The 27,729-nt window shown below is 47.2% G+C and overlaps 1 protein-coding gene across 1 annotated transcript in view; it reads left to right on the top strand.

Annotated features, from left to right (window-relative positions):
• Window positions 1-26,279, top strand: part of LOC144730744 (agrin-like) — a 100,845-nt gene extending 74,566 nt beyond the window's left edge. The window contains exons 26-37 of the mRNA XM_078611466.1: window positions 2,302-2,517; window positions 3,990-4,249; window positions 5,001-5,135; window positions 5,828-5,924; window positions 6,439-6,603; window positions 8,399-8,510; window positions 10,830-10,946; window positions 11,835-12,027; window positions 15,117-15,207; window positions 19,224-19,448; window positions 20,457-20,560; window positions 21,505-26,279. Coding sequence (XP_078467592.1) covers window positions 2,302-2,517; window positions 3,990-4,249; window positions 5,001-5,135; window positions 5,828-5,924; window positions 6,439-6,603; window positions 8,399-8,510; window positions 10,830-10,946; window positions 11,835-12,027; window positions 15,117-15,207; window positions 19,224-19,448; window positions 20,457-20,560; window positions 21,505-21,662 — 1,873 coding nt within the window. The 3' untranslated portion in view covers window positions 21,663-26,279. The remainder of the gene's footprint in view (window positions 1-2,301; window positions 2,518-3,989; window positions 4,250-5,000; window positions 5,136-5,827; window positions 5,925-6,438; window positions 6,604-8,398; window positions 8,511-10,829; window positions 10,947-11,834; window positions 12,028-15,116; window positions 15,208-19,223; window positions 19,449-20,456; window positions 20,561-21,504) is intronic.
• Window positions 26,280-27,729: the final 1,450 nt, after the last annotated feature.

Genomic DNA, 27,729 nt, shown 5'->3' with positions numbered 1-27,729 from the left:
GCTGAAGACAAGAAGGCTCGTAATAATAATAGGGGTTTCCCCCTTTTTTTTGGCAACTAAACTGAAACCTTTTTGCATGGAATCATGTGTGCATTAACCACAATACTTGCAGTCAAAATGCAAACAAAAAACAAACACTGATAATTTATGCATTGTCCTTGAAACTGATTGGTCCACACCAAGGGACGGCTTTCTTTTGAGCGTCGTCTCAATTGGTGCTCGACCAGATGACGCCAAAAGGCGTACAGCTCAAAGACAATGCACTATCAAAGTAATGAGGGCTCGGAGTAAGTATCTACATCATTAGACCTCCTTTGCATATATTATCAGTGTGTTTTTTGCTTGCATTTTGACTGCAAGTATTGTGGTTAATGCAGCCATGAATCCTTGTAAAACGATTTCAGTTTTGTTGCCAGAAAAAGGGGGAAAACCCCTATTATTATATTTTGGTACTGGCAATGGAGGTCTAATGACAAGAAGCCTCCTGAATACTGAAGAGCCCCAAGGGCAGTGCCGTACCCCTAGCAAGGGTCGGCTCCAGCTTATTTACCAGTGAAGATTCAAGCTTCACTGGCGGAGGACTTGTAGATTAGCCAGAGAGAGGCGTAGTAGTCTGGAGAGTAACCTCCATCATGTATCGGGTGAGGGGCCGTTACCTCTCTGTGTTAAGTGCTAATTGTTAAATAAAAACTGTGTTGCCTCAGGGAAGCCTTCTGGTTATTCAACCCACTACAAATATAGAATGGAAATTTGTGGATATGTGTGTCTGTTCGAAATGTTTCGCATACTTCCCAACATTCTACAAACTTGAAATTTGGCATGTGAGTAGCTCCCATACTGTACACAATATAAAAAGTATGAAAAAATACTTTTGTATTTTGGGGGGGTGGGGAATGACCATTAAGTGTGTGGCGTCAACCAGCATACAGGACTGGTGAGAATCGATATCTTGGAAGTGTTTGTGGTTTCGATTAAACGAGAATAGGCCGATTCTAAAGAAATCTACAACCTTTGATTCCTTTGCGCGCAAGCTTAAGTTTTTTTTCCCACCGCACGTTGGATTACATTTTTTTTCTAATTAATCAAGTAATGATCAAAGTTTTATTTTCATTTATCATTAAATTGCTTTAAAAATATATAATTATATGAATTATAAAGAATAGGGCTATTGTGTACATGTCCTCTTCTCCCCCTCCCACCCCAATGTGTGCAGTTACTACTATAGTATAGTCAGTCTATACTGCTACAGTCGGTAGATACGACTATAGAGTCAGTAGATACTGCTATAGAGTCTGCAGATACTGCTATGGAGTTAGTAGTTACTACTATAGTCAGTAGATACTTCTATTGAGTCAATATATACAACTATAGATTCACTAGGTACTACTATAGTCATTAGATACTACTGCAGAGTCAGTAGTTATTACTGTAGAGTCAGATACTACTATAGAGTCACTAGATACCACTCACTCTATTGTATGTAGGGTGTTTAGGTAATTATGCCTACGTGGGGGTAAAACTATTTTTTGTGGGTGCCAGGTGGGGGGTCGACAATTTTCGGATACCTTTTAGATCAACTATTTACCCCCCACTTTATGTAACTTTTTTTACTTTAATTTTGTTGACGGACAAATGAACAGACAAGCCGCACGCCGGGCTTTCACAATAGCTTAGTATTTGTGTATGTATATGTAATATGAGGATATATCCGGCTCACTGACGTATCACAACTCGTCATGGTGATTGGCTCTGCCGGTCCTGGTTTACAGCCAATGGGGGGAAGCCTGGGGGCATGGCCCTGACGTGATGGAAAGGTGACAGCTATAAGGATTGGTTCTGCTGGCTTTCGCCACAGCCAATGGGGAGATGAGTCAGGGGGCGTGGTCCCGGGAGCTGACGAGGGAGCCTGGAAGATTCCATGCAGGCTAACGAGGATTGGCGGAAACGTACCACGTGACCCGGGTATTAAATAGGGGTGGAGACGAACGACACGGGGTCAGAACGGGAACGAACAGAGGAAGGGGGCCACGCGGAAGCGGGGCTCCGAGTTGCCACGTGGCAGTGCGTCTTTCTCTCTATCTGTCCCTCTCACGCTGCCTATCAGCAGCGTGAAGTAAACTGTAACATAAGTTGAATAAAAGACGGATTCCAGAAGTCGCCTCAATGAGCTTTATTACATATATGTTATGTTTTTAAGTTTTGAGAAGTTTTGAAATATATTTTTCCCCCGGGCAACGCCGGGTACTTCCCGCTAGTACATGTATATATCTCGCTGCCGCCGCCACCACTACTGCCCGCTAGGTTCAACGCAGGCTCGGGGTCGGCAGTGCTGACGAGCCGGAAGGAGGTGATGGCTGGCGAGTGGCACCAGGTGTGGGTGGAGCGGACGCATCGGACCGCGGTGCTCTCGGTGGACAAGGAGCCGCCGGTGATGGGCACGAGCCCCGGCTCGCTAGACAGCCTCAATCTCGACTCCGAATTCTACCTGGGAGGGGCACCCCGCGACCTCATGCCCAGGTGAGCGTGCAGAGCGAGCGGTTCTTGCGGTTCGTGATGTCGCGAGATCGTGGGGTCGACAGGCCAAAAACTGTTTCTGGGTTGTTTTGCTTGAAGACGATGACGTGGTGGTGGCGGCGGCGGTGGTGGTGGGGTGCGGTGGCGCAGCGGTTCGTGCCCCATGCTACAAGCCCGGCGACCAGATTTCAATTCCCGCTCACGGCCAACGCCAAGTGACGATTACCTGAACCCGTCCTCGGCCTTCCCTAGGTCGACTCGTCCTTAATTCTCAGACCGGTAATGTTTGGTAAATCAGCACAGAACCAAAATATACACATTTTGTACAGCAATTAGTGACCGAAATGGGACCATCAACTCGCAACAATTGAAAACCCGTTTGAATCACAGGCTGCGGTTGAAACCCATATTTGAGTCCCAGGATCTCACCCTGCCACCTCTTCCGCAGTAAAACAAAAAAATATCGGTCATCTTTAATTCATCAATCTTAATCTCGACTGTGCTTTTGGTGTAATACGTCACGGGACGAATATTAATTCCGGATCTCTGGCAGAGCAAGCGCGATCCTTCCGTGTTGGAGGACGGGCCCGCACAGAAGCGGATATCGTAGAACAACATTTGAGCTTCTTCCCACCCATGGCGGCAGCCGAACCAACGTTTTGAACTCTCCATAATAGAAGGGTTTTTTTTGGGGTTATATCGCGTAAATATGTGTCTTAAAACCCGCTGCCACCCGACAGCCAATTATTGAGGTCTATCAGGTGAACAAATGAATTGGCACGTTCTGTTTACGTGACAAACCTTACTTATTGGCTGTGTGGGGTGGTGACGTGTTTAATGACACATTTATATTTACCCCCCCCAAAAAAAGTATGGATAGCCACTAGAGCTACGCACTTTTAAATCTAGATTGAAAACTAATTTCTTTAAAACTGCTTTTTGTGTTTAGATTGTTGTCCTTCCCCCGCACCTCCAATTAGCACGGTTGGCTACGTACGGTGCGAACGAAGTTCAACATACAACATACATACAGATGGAACAGGTAGAGTCCATATTTGTTGTACTGCCTTCTGCTGGCGAGCCCACGGTATGGAACCTCATGGACGCCCACGAAAGTTTCACAACAACATCAGCAGCTGTGTGTGGCGGTGACCCACCAACCCTCGCTGCTGCTGCCTCCACAGGGCTGGACTACAGGCAGCCACGTTCTGCACACCAGTTTACTGTACGAGTAACAAATTCGTACTGTAAACCTTACTAATTGTCTGTGTCGTATGGTGCAGGATCTATTGACGCATTTATATTTATGCGATCCAACCCAAAATCCTCTTATGGATTAAGTAAACACACCGCCGCTCCCAAACCCACTATGCCAATCGGCATAATCAGAACCGATCAGCATCATGCGCGGGTGGGGGGCGGTTAACAACAATGTTCCCGCCCTGCACCACCACCCCCCCCCCCCAACCCTGCAGGATCGTCGATCAAACAACCGCTATGAAGGGCTTCATCGGCTGCATCAACCACCTCAGCCTCAACGACGTCAAGTTCTCGCTGGCGTGGCCGCCGGGCCGCTTGGTGGCCAGCGGCCTCGCAAGCCCCGGCGTCCTGCACGGCACCTGCGTCGCGGGGTGCATCGCCAACCCGTGCCGCCCGAACCCCTGCTACAACTCGGGCATCTGCGCATCGCACGAGTCCGAGCCCTTCCAATGCACCTGCGAACCGGGCTTCACCGGTGAGACGTTTGGGGGGGGCGTGAACCCAGACCCCTTAAACCAGGGGGTCGGCAACCAAAATACGAGATGGTGGTCCTTAATAAATGACATCACGAAGCAGTCCTTAGAGAGTCGCATCCGGCTCCGGAGCTGCAGGTTGCCGACCCCTGCCTTCACCCCCTTACCCCTTGACCCCTGCACGCCTCCCAGGGTTCAACGGTGAGATGGGGGGCCGTAAACCCCAACCCTTAACCCCTTACTCCTTAACCCCTTACTCCTTAACCCCTTACTCCTTAACCCTGAACCCCAACTCGCCTTCCAGGACTCACTGGTGAGATGTGGGGATGAACCACATCTGGATGAACCACACACATAAACACTAATTAAGTGGAAGAAAACATCTTGATATATAGAGGACCGCAGAGCTTGGGCAATTGTTAGTGCCGGCTCAACCACGTGGCTGTTGCTGCTGACTTCCCGCTTTGTTCGTGGTTCCTCGGCGATTGTGAAAGATTCCATTTGCACGAACGATAACGACGATGACGACGATTTGTATAACAAATACGAAACAAGAGTGAAACTATAAACGCTCGACCGACCATCGCAATGGGAACACGGAAATTTCCACCGCCAGCTCCGGCACCTTCCGCCACTCGTTTGAGCGCAGGGAGTCCCTGCGTAGGCCCGCGTCCGTTCTTGTTGTTGTTCCTGTTTATTAATCGACTCTTTCTTGGTTCGATGGCACCGCTCGCTCATTTCTCTCTTTCTCAGGAGCCACGTGCGCTGACCGGCCGCAGCCGTGCAAGTCCAGCCCCTGCAAAGGGGGCTCCAAGTGCCTGGTGCTGCCCGATGGCAACTACAAGTGCGAGTGCCCGTTCAACCGCGTGGGTGCCAAGTGCGAGAAAAGTGCGTCGCGCGGGTGCTGCCACCCGATACGATTTTAAATTTGCGTCGCGCATCTGCCGGGCGGCGGTGGTGTACACCGCACATGGCCAGCCCTTAATCCAGCAGCGAGGGTTGGCGGATTGCGCGCGTGCGCAGCCGTTGAGGATATCGCGCTGGGAGCAAGCTTGTACGTGCCCCGGCTCGCCAGCAGAAGCCGGCGCAGCAAATGTGGACCCTGCCTGTTTAGTCCATATGGGATAGAGTGTTTCCCCCTCGCATACATGGGCTTTCTTCAGGCGCTTCGGTTTCCTCCCGCATGTGAACACTCAAATTATTGGCCAATAACATCTTAACGTATGGAGGACTGCCACCGGTCACGGTCTCGCGATGTAGCAATTCGTTTGGCTCCTGCACACGAGCTGATCTCATGACTTTGGCTGCCACTTTGTCGTAAAATTATCTTGAGTAGTCAAAACAATAGAGATCTCAGAACCGGAATAATACGACAGAAACAGTATCCGCGATTGAACGACAAGGGACGTACATAACAAACAAGCGAACGCGACCCACCACACAGACTAAGCGCAAGAATGAATGAATGAATGAATGGACGGAAGGGTGAATGAGCAAAATAACGTGACGGCCGGTGGTGTACGTCTGCGTCCGTCCTACGTTATGGCTGTCCTGACCCGTGTGGCGGTCCGGTGGCTCAGAGATGATCCTGAGCGGAGCCTCGTTCATCCCTTCCTTCAACGGCCTCACGTCATACATTGAGACAAAGAGCCTGGACCTGCTCGCGCCCAACGCCAAGTGAGACCCCCCCCCCCCTAGCCCCCCCTCTCCCCTCATCGCCCACTCCCCACCCCTTCTCGAGGACACTAAATGCACCCCCTCCTACTGTACCATAGTGAAGTGAATTTCATTCTTGTTGGCAATTTTTGTTATCTCAATAGCCGTCGAGATGAAAACTTTTTTGGCTCTCGAAGAGCAGCGCAAATCCCTCCATGTTGGACGACAGTCGTGGTGGAAGGAGACATTACAGAACTACTTCTGAAGTTCCTTCTTTTGAGTCTCTTTTACCCACATCTTTTATATGCCCTACTAAAAAATGTCAATCAAACCAAGTGATATTTAAGATGTTTTCTCGGGTAGAGCCAAATCAGCAAATATAAAAAGCCTATATTTTTCATCTCACATTTAAATAATTAGTTTCGGGAAGTGCACAAAATATATGTGCAATGCACCTGCGAGAGTAGGTTGTGTCGGTCTTAGTTATTTAAACGCTGTTAATTTATATTTGGCTGCGATTTTGTTGGCATTTTAGAAACCAGATCACAGTGGAGGTCGTGTTCCTGATGCGGAAGCCCGACGGGATGATTTTCTACAACGGGCAGAAGCCAGACGGCCGAGGGGATTTCATCTCCTTGGCGATAACCAAGGGGTCTTTGGAGTTCCGCTACGACCTGGGCAAGGGTGCTGCAATCATAAGGTGAGGAGGGCAGCGGTAGGCTAGCGTTCACCCAGCGTTCACCCAGCCGTGGCCCAGGTGTCGCCCAGCCGTGGCCCAGTAGTGGCCCAGGTGTGGCACAGCTGTGGCCCAGCTGTGGCCCAGCTTTGGCCCAGCTGTGACCCAGTAGTGGCCCAGCTGTAGCCCAGCTGTGACCCAACCGTGGCCCAGTAGTGGCCCAACCGTGGCCCAGTGCTGGCCCAGTGGTGGCCCAGCCATGGCCCAATAGTGGCCAAGCGGTGGCCCATGGCGTGTTGCCCGCTCATTGCGGAGGTTCGCGCTTAGATTCTATGCGGCCGCCCTGGTTATTTATTGTCCATGTGCTTTTACCGTAAACGTACCATGCGCCGTCCATTTCATGGAAAGGTCGTGTGGCATTGAACGAAAGAGCAAGCCATCGTGCGCCGGCGTTACGGTCCAAATTTGCCAGATTTGTAAAATAATTGTTCCGGTGAAGTACTCAATTGGGATTACACCGGAGCAATCGTCGCCCCCACGACTTCGAACACTTGGCAGGAACCTCATGAAAAAGAGTCGTCAATGAGGCTTTCCTGGGTACACAAGTGTAGTAAACAAATAACATGCACACAAACCCATTGCTGCTTGTGCAGTGTTCATGATGATTGTGCTTGATGAATAAAAATGGATGATGTCGATGATGATGACGATGATGCTCAGTGTACCGGTTGGGTGAGTCACACCAAGCCCCCGTCTAGTTGCTGGGAAGTTTGACACAGAAGTTACTCGTGGTCCCAATATCCGCCGAGCCCTCGTCTCCACCCCCACTGAGGCTCAAGTGAACAACTCGCGTTGCGAAAGCCGCACATTAGACTCCGGTGTTGTCCGCTAAGCCATCTCGCCCGAAAAAATCTGCATGTATGACACAAAAACGAGCGATTTCTTATCATTCGGCATCGTCATTGTCGTTATCATCAGTCATGATCAATCCACTGCTGGATGAGGGCCTCCCTGTGCCATCCCCGCCGCTGCTGCCGCCACCATCTCTCATGCTCCTACAATGTAAACAATTTACGACTATAATGAGTGTCCCGCGCGTGACGTCTATGCACGTTGGCCAGCCCTCCTCATTAATAATCATGAACAGGTTACGTCCTCCACATGGACAATAATAATCGTGAGCGGGTGACGTCACTAAACATGTAGCACCCCCATCCATTAATGATCATGAGCAGGTGACGTCACTCCACATCGAACAGCCCCCCCCATTAATAATCATTAGCGGCTGACGTCACACCACATGGGGGGGGGCGAGGCGCCTCCTCCCCCCTCCTCATCGTCAACTCACAACCCTCACTACAAAGGCAGAACCCTCACGTCACGCGATCTCCGTAACGTTGTTGAGACATCAAAGTAAAAAGGACGTCACGATGAACAAGGGATTATAACCTTAAAATTTATAAGTCTCTGTCACCGCGGCCTTACAAATTGCACACGAATTAATGCAATGAATATCACGTCGCGGTCTGCTTTACGCTTGCAAGTTTCAGATTTACTGAAATACACCCGTCCTTGGAGGCTAGTACAGATATTTCTCAACCCACTCTTTCCGGACACACGTGCCCGAGCTGTCAATCCCAGATCGATCTCTTCAGCCATCTTCGGACCCACAGAAGGTCCTACTTTTCTACAGTTGACAATCATCCTCGACTGTGAGGGGCAACCCATGATGATGGCATCGCTCGGGTCAACCCATCGGGCGGGAGAGTTGTTGACGTGTAAATGCGACCGCCGCTGCCGTTGTCCGCGACGGGGCCAGGTCCGCGACGCCCCTGATGCTGAACATCTGGCACATGGTGACGGTGTCACGGACCGGGCGGAAGGGCTTCATGAAGATCAACAGTGGCTCCAAGGTCCTGGGGGAGGCTCCCGTAAGGACACCTGTCGTCCGATGTTGACGCACGCACGCGCACACAGGCGCACGCACGCTTGCACAAAGGCAAAGATCCCCCGTGTGGCCTTCAACAGAATGTCGGGGCAAGTGCTGTTCGCGAGCAGCACATAATGAAGGCCGCCACAGCATACCAGGAGGGTGGGTGGCCAGCCACACGTCCGACCGCCTTTGTCTCCCCAGTGCCGCTAAGGTACTCATTTGAGGCCGAGTCATCCTTCGGGAGGCCCAGGAGCGGATTAGATAATTGTCACTGGTTTTGGCCACGAGCGGGAATCGAACTCGGGCTTCCGGGGGTTTGTACCTGCAGTGCGGTAACCACGACGCTACCGCTCGTCACACACACACGCGCGCGTGAGTGAGTGAGTGGACGAGTGACAAGGTGAGAGGGCGAGTGAGTTTGTTCTGACCTGCAGTGTGGTGGATGAACGCGGTGTGGATAAGACGAGTCTGGTAGACCCTCACATTCGGAAAATGCTTATGAAAGAATATATTTGAAAAATCTATTTGACTTTGCTTTTTGTGAAAATCATTGCTGCGGGGTCTGAAAACTCATTGGGCGCTTTGGTGATGCAAAAATTCGAATGAATAAAAAATAATGCAGCGTGCAGGATTGGTGGATCACCCCGAGCCCATACCTGTGAGTCTACTACAGCACTAGAGAACTTACCTGTGGATTGCAGAGTAGCAACTAGGTTGCTGGCCCATGTGTATGAACTTCAGTGTTATGGGTTGGTACAGTACCCTGCAGCATGCAAATAAAAAAAATAAGAATTGCCCAACTAAATCACAGCCAAAACATACTTTTATTTTTCATATTTTCTCACTATATATATAAAAACAAACTATTTTACGTCGAGTATTAATCCGACGATGGTGCTTTGAGTGTCAGATTGTGCCAGAAAGGTTCCGCCACGCATGTAAACAAAACTACATTTTACTTGAAAATATTGAGTTCTCGCTGAGGCTATCTTTGCGGGGGGGTGGCGTTGAAGCCTCCACTAATTGACACGACGGACGGTCTTGACGCCTACACACTGGGCCAGAAACGAATGTCCACTTAACGTTGCCGTACTGATTGTCTCGTTCCAACGCCCGCCTTGGATTTGAGAAATCGCGAAAGGTAACTTGCTTTACGTGCCGCTGCGCTGTGAAGTTGTCTCGAGATGCTTTGTGGAGTTTATTCTACAAGAGTCCGGGATACACAACATTGTGTTTAATGGCTGATATTCATAATCGTCGAGTAAAAATACATACAGTATTCATCGTGTATTGTGTATATTTGTAAAAATAAATCAGTAATTTCCTACTCAAATGAGTATTGTGGGAAGTGGTGCCCATCTCCTGTTTGCAACCCTGCAGAGCCAGTGGTGGAAATTCGACTTTCCTATGGTGGGGTTGAGTCTCGCTATTGATAAGCACGGCTGACTTGCCATAAAGTGAAACTGATTTTATTGAGCTCGCTCACTCAACCCCTCGTCTGGTCACTCACCCACTCGTTCGCTCGCTCACTCACCCACTTGCTTGCCCACTCACACATTCACTCACCCGCTCGCTCACCCATCCACTCACTGAATCACCCACTCGTTCGCTCACTCACCCAACCACTTACCCATTCGCTCGCTTACTTACCCACCCACTCACTCATTGACTCACCCATTCGCTCGCTCACTCACTCACTCACTGACTCACATATTCGCTCACTCATTGGCTCACCCATTCGCTCGTTCACTCGCTCACTCATTGACTCACCTATTCACTCACTCACTCACTCATTGACTCACCCATTCACTCGCTCACTCACTCATTGACTCACCCATTCACTTGCTCACTCATTGACTCACCCATTCACTCGCTCACTCATTGACTCACCCATTCACTAGTTCACTCACTCATTGACTTACCCATTCACTCGCTCACTCATTGGCTCACCCATGTGCTCGCTCACTAGCTCACTCACTCATTGACTCACCCATTCACTCGCCCACTCATTGACTCACCCATTCACTCGCTCACTTATTGACTCACCCATTCGTTCACTCGCTCGCTCACTCACTGACTCACCCATTTACTCGCTCACTTACTCACTCACTGACTCACCCATTCACTCACCCATTCACTTGCTCACTTACTGATTGACTCACCCATTCGTTCGCTCACTCGCTCACTCACTCATTGACTCACGCATTCGCTCACTCACTCATTAACTCGCCCATTCACTCGCTCACTCACTCACTCATTGACTCACCCATTCACTCGCTCACTCACTCGCCCGACCACCCGTGCTTTGCCTCTCCAGGGGAACCACCTGAGCCTGGACCTGCGGGAGGCGCTGTTCCTGGGCGGCGTCCCGGACTACACCCGCACCGCGCGAGCCGCCGCCATCACCTCCGGCCTGGACGGGGCCATCCAGAAGGTGTCCTCCTTGGCCCTGCCCCTTCTATGTCAGGGCCCATGCGTGCACCTGCTGGGGCCCAAGAATAAATAAATATGACGATAAAGAAATAAACTGACAGATACGCAATTTCGTCACGCGCGCTGTCTTCGTCATGGAGAAACCGCAGTCCAGTGGGAAGGCGGCCAGTACCGGCGCCAAACATTTGCCCAAGGTCTGTGGCCCTACGTTGGAATGTTCCGCCAACTCCATTCATGACCGTTTATAGACGTGGGAGGAAAGTGGAGTACCCGGGGAAAAAAAAAACCCACGCGAAAACCCAATTGCGAGGGGCCAACACTCCCTCTCCGTACAGATGGAATACAGATGGAAATCAATCCACTTGCTGTACTGCTATCATACCGTGCCAAGCCAGGAGACTGTTACCTCGCAGCCCAGTGGATTTGAGGGTTTCACAAATGTGCGTGCGATCCGCCAACCCTCCCTCACCACCTCTACAGTGCTGGATTACAAGCCACGTGCAACCGAAGCCACCGGCGCTTCGTGCTCCGAAAGTGGTCACGCTAACCATGCTAACGACGGCGCGTCACTTTTTAAGCGTCCGAAATGCGCGTCCAAAAATTGTGGAACTTGCCATCGATTGTTCTCCGTCTCACTCGGCGCCGACTCGTCAATTCCGCCCGCTTCATTTACGCGAGTTCCGTTTGCTCCCGTTACCTTAAGCGTCACGTTGGCAGCTCCGTTTTCCACGCGCAGTTTACATTCGTCGTCGTAAACGATCGCTTTCTCACGGCGGGCATGCACTCGGCATCGCAGCGTGTTCCGCGAAAGCCCGAGGATGGGCTTGTTTGAAACCACGAACGCTCGCGCGGCTCTGAATGTTTCTCCCCGCCTCCCCTGACCACGCAGTTCTCGGTGAGCGGTTTTAACGTGCTGCTGGACGTGGTGAGCTCGCGCTTCTTGCTGGACGTCACCACGTTCAGGGAACACCCGTGCACCTCCGGCAATAAATATTGCCGGAACGGCGGGACGTGTGTGCCCAACCTCTCCGGCTACGAGTGCAGCTGCCCCCGCGGCTTCTCCGGCAAGACATGCCAGACAGGTGAAGCCCTTTGTCTCTCCGGAACTGTCCATCTATTTGCCTTCCTCTCTGTCTGTGTGTTAGTGTACTATCTGTCTCTCTTCTGGTTTTGTCTGTCTGTCTGTCTATACGTTTGTCTCTTTGTCTGTTCTTAGGTTTTTTCGGTAAAGTCACGTAGGTAAAAACATTAAAAAGTAAAATAAAATAAAAAAAAATAAAAATCACGACGTTTCGGAGACAACACAAGCTTCCATCTTCAGGTGGTACCGTCACAGCCACGACAGCTGTATCAAGTAAATGAGAGATTGCAGGAGTTACCACTGCGTTTATATAATGGTTGGAGAAGGTGGTGGGGTAAGGGCCGCATACTTATTATTAATATGGTAAGGTGAGGCTTGAGACTAAGAATAGACTGCATAACAAAGGCTGAGCCTTTGTTATGGAGAGGTGCGGTTTGTGACTCAACCTGTAACAAGAAGACCACCACTAAACATGGTAAAACAGTAATGGTTGTCTGTCAAATAAGATTGGCAAATAAGTGTAGTTAAATCTTTTTTGCATGGTTAATCACATCTTTCCAATGATTACTCAGTTTGTAACCGTCATCACGGTTGAAATTATGTCTGTGTTTGTATATTTGTATGGCTTCGTGTACAAACCTTTGATGGTAGCCAGGAGGTTTGCAGAGAACCTTGGTCTCGGAAAATACAATTTCATGAGAGCCCACCGAGTTGTAGCAATGATCGGCAATGGCCGAAGAATCAGTTCTGCCGTGTTTCAGATCTGATTTGTGCTCGCGGACACGATCAGAAACATGACGTTTCGTTTCTCCAATGTAGCAATCACCACAAATGCAACTCAATTTGTAGACTCCAGGATACTGTAAGTCAGGAACGACATCCTTCACAGATGGAATCAAATCACGGATTTTATGCACTGTACTGAATCGGACTTGGATCTTATGTTTGTTTAGAATTTTGGAGATCTTTTTGGTCACGCCTGCTATGTATGGCAACGTGATAGTTTTGGTCGGAGTTTCATGTGGCTGTTTCTGTATGGTGGGAGAGACAGCTTGGCGGATAGTGCGGTCAGAGTATCCGTTCATCCTGAGGGCCCGATGTACATGTCTTAATTCACCAGCCAGGTGGTGTTGGTCAGCAATGCCATGGGCTCTGTGGTATAGCGTTTTGATGAGAGAATTCTTTTGAGATGGGTGGTGGTGGGAATCCGGTTTCAAGTAGGAATCTGTGTGGGTGGCTTTCCTGTAGACAGAATGTCCCAAGGATCCGTCAGGCCTCCTCTCAAACATCCAGTTTCCTACTTGAAACCGGATTCCCACCACCACCCATCTCAAAAGAATTCTCTCATCAAAACGCTATACCACAGAGCTCATGGCATTGCTGACCAACACCACCTGGCTGGTGAATTAAGACATGTACATCGGGCCCTCAGGATGAACGGATACTCTGACCGCACTATCCGCCAAGCTGTCTCTCCCACCATACAGAAACAGCCACATGAAACTCCGACCAAAACTATCGCGTTGCCATACATAGCAGGCGTGACCAAAAAGATCTCCAAAATTCTAAACAAACATAAGATCCAAGTCCGATTCAGTACAGTGCATAAAATCCGTGATTTGATTCCATCTGTGAAGGATGTCGTTCCTGACTTACAGTATCCTGGAGTCTACAAATTGAGTTGCATTTGTGGTGATTGCTACATTGGAGAAACGAAACGTCATGTTTCTGATCGTGTCCGCGAGCACAAGTCAGATCTGAAACACGGCAGAACTGATTCTTCGGCCGTTGCCGATCATTGCTACAACTCGGTGGGCTCTCATGAAATTGTATTTTCCGAGACCAAGGTTCTCTGCAAACCTCCTGGCTACCATCAAAGGTTTGTAAATGAAGCCATACAAATATACAAACACAGACATAATTTCAACCGTGATGACGGTTACAAACTGAGTAATCATTGGAAAGATGTGATTAACCATGCAAAAAAGATTTAACTACACTTATTTGCCAATCTTATTTGACAGACAACCATTACTGTTTTACCATGTTTAGTGGTGGTCTTCTTGTTACAGGTTGAGTCACAAACCGCACCTCTCCATAACAAAGGCTCAGCCTTTGTTATGCAGTCTGTTCTTAGTCTCAAGCCTCACCTTACCATATTAATAATAAGTATGCGGCCCTTGCCCCACCACCTTCTCCAACCATTATATAAACGCAGTGGTAACTCCTGCAATCTCTCATTTACTTGATACAGCTGTCGTGGCTGTGACGGTACCACCTGAAGACGGAAGCTTGTGTTGCCTCCGAAACGTCGTGATTTTTTATTTTTTTATTTTATTTTACTTTTTAATGTTTATACCTACGTGACTTTACCGAAAAAACCTAAGAATATGAATCATTGCAGTCACGAAAGCTTCAAATCTAGAATTATTTGTCTGTTGATCTGTTAATATGTCTGAATATCTGTCAATTTTGCCTTCCTATCTATTAATTATCTGGCGCAATGTGTGAACATCACCATTGGGTAGACATCCAAAGACAGCCGCGCGTGGTGCTGGCCACCCACCCTAACATGTGTCGTGCCTGGCCTTCATGCACTCGCTAACTGCACTTGCCCCAACGGTCTGTTAAAGGCTATACGGGGGATCTTTGTCTTTGTAGAGGAGTAAAATGGGGACGTGACGTCAGGTGTGCCGTTCAGTGCGATGACGTCACGTCTCCTAGGGTACTTAAGGGATACCCCATGACGTAAGCGGGCTCACTGTGGGAACGGGTAAAGTAAGAAGGGTGAAGAGGAAACCAGGGGTAGAGAGAGGGATCGAATAGGGAGTCTGGGGAGAAGCCGGTGGTAGCCGTAGAGGTGCTTCTCTCTCCGGTCGGTGGAGTTGGCAGAGTCAACGATCCGACACGAGAGAGAGAGACCGGAGCTAGCCGGCAGGGACCCGGACTCAGAGTAGGACCCCTAGCCCCTGGGAGTTGTGTACCCTGCTGTGTAATATTGCAACAGCTTTAATAAACCCTGACGAAAGCCCTTAACTTACCTCCGTCTCCGAGTACGTCCGTCGGAGCTTCTCTACATCTTTGTTGCAGCCCCCACTGATCGCGCTGCAGTAGCTTTGGACGAGCCCGTGGCCTTCAATGGGAAAACCTTCATCGAATATCAAAGCAACAACGCCAAAAGGTAGAACCGTCTCCACGCGTCCCACACTACCGATAAACACTCGTGAATAGAATTGGCCAAACATCCCAGTATCGGACCGCAGAGCTTGGGCGATTGTTGCCACCGGCTCCGGCTGCCTTCCCACTGTGGTTTTGCCGAGCCCCTGTTACAAATTCTACAGCGGCTTGAGAGGGATTTACGCCGGTTAACAATCACGAGGCACTTACTGCCATGGTAGCATCTACGTGCTAATTGTTATACAGCACTTTAATATTAACACTTGCCAATTAAGGGTGTACATGTCCCTGTCATGGGGAATGTTGAATCTTAATTTACAGCCGTGAGTACCACCAAACTACAGTTTAAGTTTACGGACAGTTTTACTTGCGACTGAATATAAATATGTGCACTCTAGTGCAACAACAACAACAACCGCTATTCGCCACTAAGCGGCGGTGACATCACCACGGCCCTTGTGCCAGGTTATGTGCACGTTAAGGCCACTCTCGTACACACACACACACCGCGTCATCCCGCTAACATGTTACATGCAACGTGTTATGTCACGTGCAACGTGTTCGTAGTGTTTATGTTTCCTGCAAACTACATTTATGCACTCATATCTGCACAGGACATCGGTTTTTTTATCCACGTAAAAAAGGATGGCGATCTTTCGGCATGTGTTTTTGACTCGACTGATGCGACACGCGTTCCTGGGGTCGTCATTGGCGCAGGATTGTCAAACTGGTGGCACCGTGGGGGCCACCAGTTTGGGCCACGAAAGCTCTTGGAGATAGCCACCGAGCAGTGGCCCGGGTGGTACTTAAAGAGATACAGATTAGTGGGACAATATGGAGATGAGAATAATAATAAGTACAACGATATAGATATGAGAAAGATGTGTTAAGATAGATTTGAAGCTTTCGTGACTGCGAGGATTCATATTCTTTGGTTTTTTCGGTAAAGTCACGTAGGTAAAAAAGAAAAGAAAACAACTAAATTAAATCACGACGTTTCGGAGGCAACACAAGCTGTAGTAAGTTACTACGGTGACTTTGGCTGTGACGGTGCCACCTGGAGATGGAAGCTTGTGTTGCCTCCGAAACGTCGTGATTTAATTTAGTTGTTTTCTTTTATTTTTTACCTACGTGACTTTACCGAAATAACCAAAGAGTATGTGTTAAGATGTGCAGATGGGGGAGATACAAATTAATAAGTGTAAGGTTGCACTCATCACACACAAAGTGCTTGCCACATGTGAACCACAGTACCTCGCTGATCTCGTCAAGGGGCATAAACCATCACGCAAACTCTGGTCATCCTCACAGCGGCTTATGACTTGCATCGCACACTTTCAGATGCGCTGCTTCTGTGGCCGTCTAGAACGCTTTTCCTTCGAATATTAGGAAGCCACTTTAAAATCTAGATTGAAAACTCATTTCTTTAGAACAGCTTTTTGTGTTTAGTTTGTTGTCCTTCCCCCGCACCTCCGATGAGCACGGTTGGTTACGTACGGTACGAAAGAAGTTTCACGTACATACAAACCAGAGCTAGCGATGAGATACCTGGAGACAAGATAGTATAGATTTGTGGGTACGTGTCCAGAACGTTGTGACATGGTGACGTCATAATGTTCTGTACACGCCACGATATGACGTCAAGATGCTGTGTACATCTTTAATATTACAGCATCCGTCCTAGGATGGGCAAAAGGCTCATTTAACATCAGCGAAATACAGTGCGACAGTGACATGAAGTGAGGTGTTTTATGACATAGTTTCTGCAAGCATCACTGCCATTAATACAGTGCTACAGTGAAATGCAGTGTAGTGTTTGATAACATTCTTTAATGCAAGATTCACTGCCATTAAATTTACACAAGATACTGTTATACTCTGCTCAATTTTTTTCGTAAATATTACAGCTTCCGTCCTAGGACGGGCAAAAGGCTAGTATAGCTATAATGATTATTTACACTCATACACCCCGCAAAAGCGTGTGTCGCTAGATGTGCTATAGCTTACACGGGAGGGCAATTCTAAATTTGGTGCCGCTCCGTCTGTGACGTTGTCTTGGTGTGGTCTGGGACCGTCCTCGCTGTTGTTTTGCTGCCTTGCCCGAGCTTGTAAATTGGTGTACTTATGCAATTTTGACTTATGTACTTCCTCCACTTTACGCATTTATTTTTAGCGATTTGCTTACCTTTCCTATACTTTGCACTGCTATCGTGTTTTTGCGTCGTTGGTTTTGTTGTCACTTTCTGAGTCGCCCCCGACTGGACATCTGCGAAAAAGAGTTTCCGTAGCTCGTCGGATTCCTTTTCCGATCGACAAAGAAAGATTCTGATTTTAATATCAAGAGCACTCAGCCCACCCAGGGTTCTTTCCATTATTCCTGCGGAGGATAAACGGTCGGGCCTATCGCCTGACCGGTAATGATATTGCCCCGTTGTCTCTCTCTCCGCACGCAAGCCACGTGATGAACGAGGTCCCCGAGTGAGTACTCCTTCACCGTCGCCGACTCGCGCCAGCGCATGCCTGCCCGCGCGCTCGCATGCTGGCGCGCACGCACGACAAAGCGCGCACGCACGACAAAGCGCGGTTTTGCTCGTCGCGGAATTCCCAGCTCCGTGGCTCAAAACAACTCGGTAAAGTCACGTAGGTAGAAGAAAATAATAGATCACGACGTTTCGATCGCAAAACAGGCAATTCGTTAGCAGTTTTCTTACTGTGGTTGCCTCACCTGATGACGATTGCTTGTGTTGCGATCGAAACGTCGTGATCTATTATTTTTTTCTACCTACGTGACTTTACCGAAAGAACCAAAGAGTAGAGAAATGATCCGGAGCGATGAGTGTGCGCAAGCTGGGCGCGCACGTAACAACATCCACATCACAGCAACACGTGTTGGGGTAGAGCTACCAAATGGGCGCCGGGGTGGCGAGACGTTATCTCTCTCTCTCGACCCTGACGCCTGTGATATGTAGAGTTTGCGTGCTCTCTCCGTGGTCGCGTGGATTTTTTCTCCGGGTCCTCCGGTTTTCCCCTCCACATTTAGAATCAACGTCACGCGTTCAGAGTATTTGGCTGCTCTAAATTTCCACACGATAAGCCATTTTGTTGAGGCTATAATTTTGTGGCCAGGTCGCTTCTGAAAAAGAGCGTTATATAGCTCAGTGGGCCTTACCTGGTAAAATAAAAACTAGTTTTAGTTTAATAAGTTTAGTTTTCTTCGGCTTCATCGGAATTCAGTTCTTGAAGAAGCTCCCAGCACGCGGAGCGAAACGTCGGGACAATACGGCGAGCGGCACGTGGCACGACCGGCAGATGCATCAGAGAGCCGGACAAGCGAGGCTTGTCCGGCTCTCTGATGCGTCACGAAAACTTCGTATCAATCATTTCTCTCTTTCCTCTTAAGTCCCGATTTCGCGGACTATGCAGCAGACCAGAGGTGAGTTAGCTCCCCACCTTGACGCCCGTCCCATTCGCATGACCGTGTCATTTCCTGTCGCCACCGCTGTCGTCATAATCATCATCCGCCATCATCATCGCCGTCATCTACTTTGATTGCAACAAACAAAAAGCACCGCATGCGATGGCTGCATGCGGTTTGTGTCGTTTATAGTTGGACTTTTCCTCCGAAAGTGACGTAACAAGGCAGCCAGTCGGGCTGGTTCCAGACGTCTCCCCCCACTACGAAAATGTCAGTCTGGTGGACTGAGCTCCCTGAACATGCGTGGAGGAATCGACGAGTGATGTTGATGGTAACCATGGTAATAGCCACAGAAGAGTTATCAGGAAGTGACTGATCACCAGTGAGTGACTGAAGTAAATCAGTGAGTGCTGGGTCATCATTCAACCCTGATTGCTGTAGGTCGAAATGTGTTCATGTTTGGCCATTTCCGTACCAACGGAAACCTCCACTTAACAGCCACAGATTTTACGAACTCCTTTTCACGAATAAATTCGTGAACGCGATTCAATAGGAAAACTCAATTCCGCCCCCCCTCCTCCCCATGCATAACCCCCTTCCTTCAGTGACAAGGCCCAGAAAACGAACTACTTCGAGATGAGCGTGCGTACGGACGCGACGCAAGGCCTCATCCTGTGGGCGGGGAAGGGGACGGAGCGTGCCGACTACCTGGCCATCGCCATCGTGAATGGCTACATCCAGATGACCTACGACCTGGGCTCGCGACCCGTGACCCTCACCTCCACCGTCATGGTGAACACCAGCAAATGGGTGCGGATCAAGGCTGTCAGGTATTGTGATTTGATCCGGGCTCACGTGTGGTCCTTTTTTTGGGGTTTGCTTCTTCATCGTTTTGTGTTCCTTTCTCGGGCGCATTCCGATCGCGCTGCCGGCGCCGACATCACGAGACCAGCAATCGTCGGTGGCGCCGGCTCGCCGACCGGCAGCCCTCCAGCTCGTGTCTGTGGTTACCGCTCGCCGATTGTGATGCACAAATGGAAAAATTAAAACTCTCCGGTAGTGTGCGACTGTGGTCATCCGGAACAGACCGTACAACGTATAACCACGCAATCCCCCGATCCACAAATACGAAAGGGACATCGCGGCGATTCACTCCGCTGCTTCTGACGGGCTTGTCTGGCTTGACCACCTGAATGTGAAATTGGAGTTGTTGCTCTACATCGACATCAGAAGCCCTACAATAGAAGAGACGTGATTTTGTGAGAGATGCAATTTGCGCGAACGACGATGACAAGGCTGCATAAAAATAATCAAGAGGCTATTATCATAATTATGAATTATTACTGGTTACACTGGTCAACACACTTTTTCTGGCATAAGGTATTCCAACGGTTTTAATGTAATTTTGCGGTGCTGATTCCAAATCTGGCATCAGTTTTTGTCAATCACATCAGGTTTTTGAAATATCAAATATTGCATTTTCAATAAAAACTGCGGAAGAAAAATATGAAATAAAGGTGGATATCTACATAAAATGATATTATAAACACACTATCCTAAAAATACAGCACCATATTTTAACACTAAAGCAGTCACTGACTCGCAACAACTTGCAATCATAAGTGACAGAGTTAATTTCGGGTAAAATCAATGAAAATGGGGTATGCCGATAGCATAAAAATGAGATGAGATAGAGCAAATCTGAGATCAAATTTGGAATCGGCACCGTGAAATTAGTCTAAAACAGCTGCAAAAGTCCAGGCCGGAAAAAATTTTTTGTTTTTTTGTTGACCAGTGTTATTCTTTTCTGATGAGTGTCCTGTGCGTACGCGGGGCAGGAACCAGCGTGAGGGCTCCCTGCAGGTGGGAAACGAAGCGGCGGTGATGGCCACGTCGCCGTTCAAAGCCACGCTGCTCGACACGGACGGCACCCTTTGGCTGGGTGAGTGCGCAGCACGCGCCACGAATAGCCTAAGGAGGGTGATGCCTCCGAAGCTAAACTAAAACCAAACTATTTTTTATTTTACGAGGTAAAGCCCTTTGAGCTATGTAGTTCTTTTTTAGAAGCGACCTGGCCACAAACGATAGCTTAATAAAGTGGCTTATCACGTGGAAATGTATAGCAGCCAAATACTCAAAATGCACGTTGATTCGAAATGTGGAATGAAACACCGGAGAATCCGGTGAAAAATCCATGCCACCACGGGAGAGAGAGGCACACAAACTCCAAATATACAGCAGGTAGGGATCTAACCCACGATCTGTTGCATACCAGTCGAGGTAGTTAACATCTCGCCTCCTGGTTCTATGGCCGCCTTAACTTTATGTCGAACTGATTGAAATTACAAGCGGATATAACGGATATAACGTCGTGAACGTTTGGGGTCAGCGTGTAACGAATGTACCTCCCTTTTGACGTTCGAGGATCTGTCTGTGATTCACGGTCGCGATCTGATTCGAAAATCGAGCTGATTTTTTTCGTGGGCATTATAGCATAACAACCCCCACCCCACGTGCACCCCCACGAGAAGTGAGCATGCCTAGATCAAGCGGGTATCTTGACATAGGGCTTCAAATTATTCGTAATGCTTTACTAGAACTAAGAATATTTGGTGGAGTGGGCGAGTGGTGATTTCCGACTCATGGCCAAAATCAGCAGGCGAGTAGTATCTGATTGGGTCCTGGGCGCTCACCGTTTCACCAACCCACACGAAGCAGCGTGAAATATGGTCAAAATAACCTGCATGGCATGGGCCCTCATTCAGCAATGGATTAAAACAAACGGCTATAAATGATTCCTAACGTACTGATGATTATTTAATAATAATAATATTAATAAAGTAGTTCATTGATAATAATTATTAATTCCACGACCCACCGACGCAGGCGGCATGGGGAAGCCTCCCTACAACCTGCGTCTGCCCAAGGCCTACAGCACAGGCTTCGTGGGCTGCATCCGCGACATGGTGGTCGACCTCAAGGAGCTGCGCATTGAGGAGGACGCCGTCAACAAGCCCAAGATCTCGCACTGCACGGGGAAGTGAGCAACCGCCGGCCACGGACTGCCACCTCCGCCGCTACCACCGCCATTGCCACCACGGTCACCAGGGCGCCGCGTCGTTCCTCACCGCCTCGACCTCGCGAAGCTTTGCGCTCCGCCGTCCCTTCCGATGTGACTCTCGCTCGAACCGATGCCGAGCTTGACGCGACGGTTTCATCGGTTGACGGGCAAGGGAGAGGACGGGGGAGGCGGCACGGCCGTGAAAGAGCTTGCTTTCGTCGTGCGTTCGTTTGAAAGCGTCGTCACGTCGCGTCAGAGCGGCCACCAAGGCAATTCGTGCAGCCCTGCGGTTGTTGTGGCCGTTTGCAAGGTGGCTTTTTGGGGTTCACCAACACGTGAGCCGTGATTTTTGCGACGCGCCGTGACCTCTGCTGTTGGTTAATGTTTTATTCGTGGGGAAATAGGAGGGAGGATATAAAAGATGTATATGCAGCTTTAAGGGAGCCTCTTGGCTTCAAGGCTTGCGGCAAAGTTACGCTTGAACCGAAACGAGTGAATATATGGTATTTTATGAAATGCGTCTGCAAGGTTTGGTCATGTTCAGACAGGTTATTATATTAATAAATAAAAAATAATGACTCATAATTACAGTATTGTGTAATCGGCAATTGATATAAGTGTTATCAAAGTTTTAATGTTTAACATCGTAGTCAACATTTATTTTTATCATTATTGTGATTTTAAAAATTCCACTGCGTAAAATCACCGATCTTTTCCAAAGGCTATCGTACCATTTTGTGACGTTTAGAAATGTAATTTGGCACTTTAAAGAGAAAACATTCGTTTAAAATAACTGTCAACTTTGTCATTGACGCTGTATGTCAACTTTAACTTGTGCAGGTCACCTCGGAATGTTGTGCTTTATTTGCACTCTTGAAATACGAAATGTCTTCAAATTAGTTTTTCATTGTGGAATAATGTGGTGACTTAATTTTATTTTTATTTTGTTGCATTATCCATCGTCAACCTCTTACTTAGAATGCTCAAAAGTGTTCCTGAGATGCGGTCGCATTTTGATGCCAGGCCAATCCAAATTTTATTGTAAATTGTATTGTACAGTATAAGTGATGGTGGCGCTGTTTCCATTGTGCAGCTTCACTTTGGAGGTCTATCGTTCACATTTGAGAGGAGAATCGGTGCTGCTCATATCGACTAAAGATCTCATTGTGCGAGGTCCTTTACCTCAACTAAAGTATAAACTAAAACTGCTTTTTTATTTGATCAGGTAAGGCCCACTGAGCTATATAGCTGTTTTTCAGAAGCGACCTGGCTACGTGGAAAATTATATCAGCCAAATACTCGAAACGCATGTATCTTGAATGTGGAGGGAAATACCGGAGAAGGCGGAGAAAAATCCACATGACCACGGGGAGAACATGCAAACTCCAACTATACAGGCATCATGGTCGGTATCGAAGCTACGATCTCCTGTATACCAGGCAAGGTAGTTAACATCTCGCCACCGCAGTGCCCCTTGATCAATCCAATAGCAGCTAAACCATCACCGCTTGAGTTATCCACTTTCTCTGTTCTCCAAGTACTGTATAGTGCTCTGTTTTCCTCGGCCAAATAGGCCGCTTCCGTGTGTCTTTGATGTATGTTTGGCCACTTACATTTGCCAAGACTTGCTGGACCTCTGTTCATGATCCTCTGTGGCCGCAGGTGGAAATGCATCAAATCTAAATTTCAGTAAGATGTTCTTTGTGACTTGGAATCCAGGTGGGGGTTTGATACTAGTGCTTTGAGAAAGAAATTTAAGAGAGACGTGACCTGATGAATTTGCGGGGTTACATTAAACGCTGCCAAAAATGGGGAGATTTGTGTAAACTGATAAATGCTGGGAACAAAAATAACGGCCAAACTCACTGTGCTTATTCTGTTCCATGCGCTTTGTTACCCATAAACCGCTCGGCGGGTGTGTTTGTCACCTAAACATTCACTGCCTTTGTTGGAGAAACAAACCTTCATGGATACCAAACTTGCATGTCATGAAAAATCACAAATAATACATCCTCTATTATAAACCGTGAAATCAAAAAGAGAAAGTATTCAAGAATATTTAAGTATTGTTTGGTGTAATCGCCTGAAAAAAAGGTCACGTGACGTTTCTTAAGGCGTCTTAAATAATGGGAACGAATGAGATTGTAAATGTTGTGGATTTGCTCTCCAACACAGCAGTGTGTTGCACGAGTAACGAATTGGCATGTTGTGTTTACGTGACAAATCTTACTAATTGGCTGTGTCGGGTGGTGGCGGGTTTAACGACACATTTTACATGATGTAACCCAAAAAAACTATATTATGGATGATATTGGTCGCTCAAATTATTTCGGTAAAGTAATGTAGATAGGTTCGTTTTTTTTGTTATTTTCTTTGAACCTATCTACGTGACTTTACCAAAAGACCCAAATAATATTAATTCCTGCAGTCACGAAAGCTTTAAGGCAAGATTTTGCTTGTACAAGTGAAAATTCAAAGAACGCTCGGCATACAAATGCGGAAACACCGCCTAAGACCGTCGACCACACGTTAAACCAACGTGACATTTAGCGGAGGCATTCAAGCAATCTTAAGCCATTTCCGAACTAATCTGGGCAGTGGAGCAAGCGGGTTCCTGACAGCATAGTTTAAGTGTCTCCGTGTGTAGCGTTTTACCCATGAACACGAATTTCCTCCCAAGTGCAAAAAAAAGCCAACTTCAAATGGACCTGGCAATAATATTTCCAGACAATAATCTTTGAGGCTCATTCATGTGTAAGATAAAAACAAAAACGTTCGATTATAGTAGGCATCAACATCGTGCTGGCAGATTGTTTCATCTCGTCCATACTTTGTACAGACACAAACATGTGTTACGCAACATACATCGTATTCCCTCCTTGCCCTGCTCAACTTTGATCAAACTCCCTCCCATCATCTCATTTCCGAATGTTGTATAGCCTTGCTCGTTGCAACAAACTTGCTTCATTTTTATCTGCATGATTATCCTTCTTAGTTTTAGTTGCCTTGTCTGTTTCCGTGTTGTTAGGAGTCTGGGTCTCTGCTCAGCCAACTGCAAAGGAGAGCAAATCAAAATAACGAGCAGTGTCCGACGTGAGTTGCAACTCGAAAAGAGTGAATCGTTGTTTCTCGTGAAAAGCGAACAATTAAAATTAATTATTTCCATCTTATATTGAATGTGATTTAATTTTGATTGAGTATAAATGCCATTTTTCATGCTTGCATTACAGTATATTTATTTTTTTAACGTTTTTTTTATATGATTTGTTTTTATTATTGCTTTAAATCAACTTTAAAGGGACCAGACAACTCACCCTTTGGGGGGGCTTTGGCCAGCCTCAAGGATGACCTTCAAAGGTCACAGGTCAATAATTTAGACGCTGGTGTGTGGGTTTAACAAGATACTTTTTTTTAAGAAATACATCGATGTATTAATTTATGTACGCAGATATAAATATCACATTAACGTCATAGGTCAACGCCCGCACTGTATCTGTGGTGTGAAAGGTTTGCGTTTGGCACCATGGATTGGTAGAGTGCCCTGTCTCATGAGTAACGCCGTGGTACAGAATGGTTCGCGGTTTGAATACGGAGAAGTTGCTCCCTGTGATGGCATGGACTGTTCTGACTGTTGAGACCTTGTTTTAAAACAACAACAACAAAATAATTAAACTAATGCGACTCGTTGCAAGCGTTCGTATACCAATGTAGCTTGCATGGAGCACGTTGACGGGTCAGACTGCAGGTCGATGTGACCGACAGAGAGAGTAAACGCCAAGAATGTTGGTGTAGGAGATTGGAATTTTGGCCCAAGTAACAAGCATAATTTTGTAGGCAACACTTTTTGTTGGGATGGGTGCCGACGGTGCTGTCTTGCACCGCTGTAAACCAGCAACTTGAATCCGAGGTTCGTGGGATCGCAGAGAAATTGGAACCGTGACTCTCGTGGGATGCTAACCCGCAGGGAAGAAAATACACGGGTGGTAACAGCAAGTAGGTTGCCAACAGGCTACTTTTGTCGAGTAGAGTTACTATGATCTTCCCAGTCTAGAACTCGGAAAAAGGAATTGGTTAAACTTGACTTTAAAAAAATAGACTTCAAGCTTGCTGAGTGAATAATGGATCACCCATCGTGGAAAATGCGATGCACGCGGATTATAAAATAATTAACTTTACCGATGCCAGTGTGTAAGAATTAATTTAATACACGGCGATGATATTTTTGTTGGTATTCGTTTGTTGTTGTTGTCATTTGAGGACACGGTGCGACATTTAGGCTTGGATTAGTAACTAACCCTTAGGAGTGGGGGTTCTTTCCGCTTGGTGAAATTGTGTACACACCTCCTCCGTGCATGATTAATGAATGTGTAAATATTCCGCTGTACGAGCGAGCCCATTGGGCTTGCTGTGTGCGCGTGTATGTGGAGGAGGCATTCGTGAATACAGAAGGACCTTTCCATAACATATCGGCCCTCTATTGTGTCCGGTCTACCTGTGGTTTTTGTTGTGTCAAACGTCTCTGTTTTTTTTGTAATACAACATGCGATTATATATCCCTCGGAGTTATGTGCGAGAAATAAAATAAAAAAAATCTTCCGTATGTAGCGTACGATGTGCAAGAAGTTCAACATACATACAAAATTTCGATTTAAAGCTTTCGTGACTGCAGGGATTCATCTTCTTGGTTCTTTCGGTAAAGTCATGTAGAATGGAAATAATAAAATAATAAAAATAAACCGTAATAAAATAATATAATAAAATAATATTATTTTATTATGGTGTATGAATCTTCTTGGTTCTTTCGGTAAAGTCACGTAGAATGGAAATAATAAAATAATAAAAATTAACCATAATAAAATAATATAATTATATAATATTATTTTATTATGGTGTATGTATCTTCTTGGTTCTTTCGGTAAAGTCACGTAGAATGGAAATAATAAAAATAAACCATAATAAAATAATATTATTTTATTATGGTTTATTTTTATTATTTTATTATGGTTTATTGTTATTATTTTATTATTTCCATTCTACGTGACTTTACCGAAAGAACCAAGAAGATACATACAAAACTAGAACTTCAATTTCCAAGGCTAATTACAACACAGTGTTCGGCATCCATTATGGGTGGTGGTGGTGGTCGTGGTAAAAGAGTCAAGGGAAGGAATTAAATACACAAGAGGGGCCCCCAACACTAGAACAACCCCCCGCACCCCTCTACAGGAATCTGGAATTTCTGCCACTGGTTGGAGTCGACGAACCCCGACGTGCATCGCCCCATATTTTCACGCGAGCACCAAGGACGGCAATTTGACTTTGTAGTCGTGATGTACGCGTGCCCTTTTTGAATTATTAAGCGGTCCCTTTGAGTCGTAAATTAAATGTGTGCACCACACAGGGTTACAAAACACGCGACCGGGTCTCCTGGGGCCGATGGGGTCGGTGGGGATGGCTGGGGTCACCGTAAGAGGCATTTAATTTAAAGAGCGCCCTTGCAATCGATCTCAAGGCCACGATTGAAAGGCTGCACCAGCTACTGCCAAGCTAAACTTGTCGCGTCAGACTGAAAGGGCAAAGGTTAAGTGCCTCCTCCATAGAGGGAGCTGGCGCAGTCCATTGTGTCTGAGTAACTTAAATTCTCAGCGAATGAAAATTATGTTTCGTCTTGAATAATTAACGTTTGTCATTCATACGAACGCCTGGGAATTCCCCAGGAAGAGCTAGAGTCTGTAGCTATGACCCTCACCAGGACAAGCGGACTGAGAAACGAGCGAACGAAATGAAAAATGACCGTTGCCTAAAGGAATATGACACCCTAAAACAAAAAAAACGCTTATCTTGTAGATTTCAGCTGGCAAAGGTTTTCAGCTTGGTTTATGGGAAAAAAGTTTACTTATGTTCGGCACGAGTTGGATAACTTGATTCATGTTGAGGGCAGTACGTACGCAAGGTTTGTGTGCAGTAAACTGAGCGTTATTTCTTGCTCCACACATCAAGTCATGGTGATGAAGAATCCTATCGGAATTATTTCAAACCGGTGCATCCAC

Source organism: Lampetra planeri, chromosome 36 (genome assembly GCF_965212315.1).
Source record: "Lampetra planeri chromosome 36, kcLamPlan1.2.h2, whole genome shotgun sequence".
NCBI lineage: Eukaryota > Metazoa > Chordata > Hyperoartia > Petromyzontiformes > Petromyzontidae > Lampetra > Lampetra planeri.
Note: the sequence above shows the minus strand (reverse complement) of the source record. Positions and strands in the feature narration are given on the sequence as shown.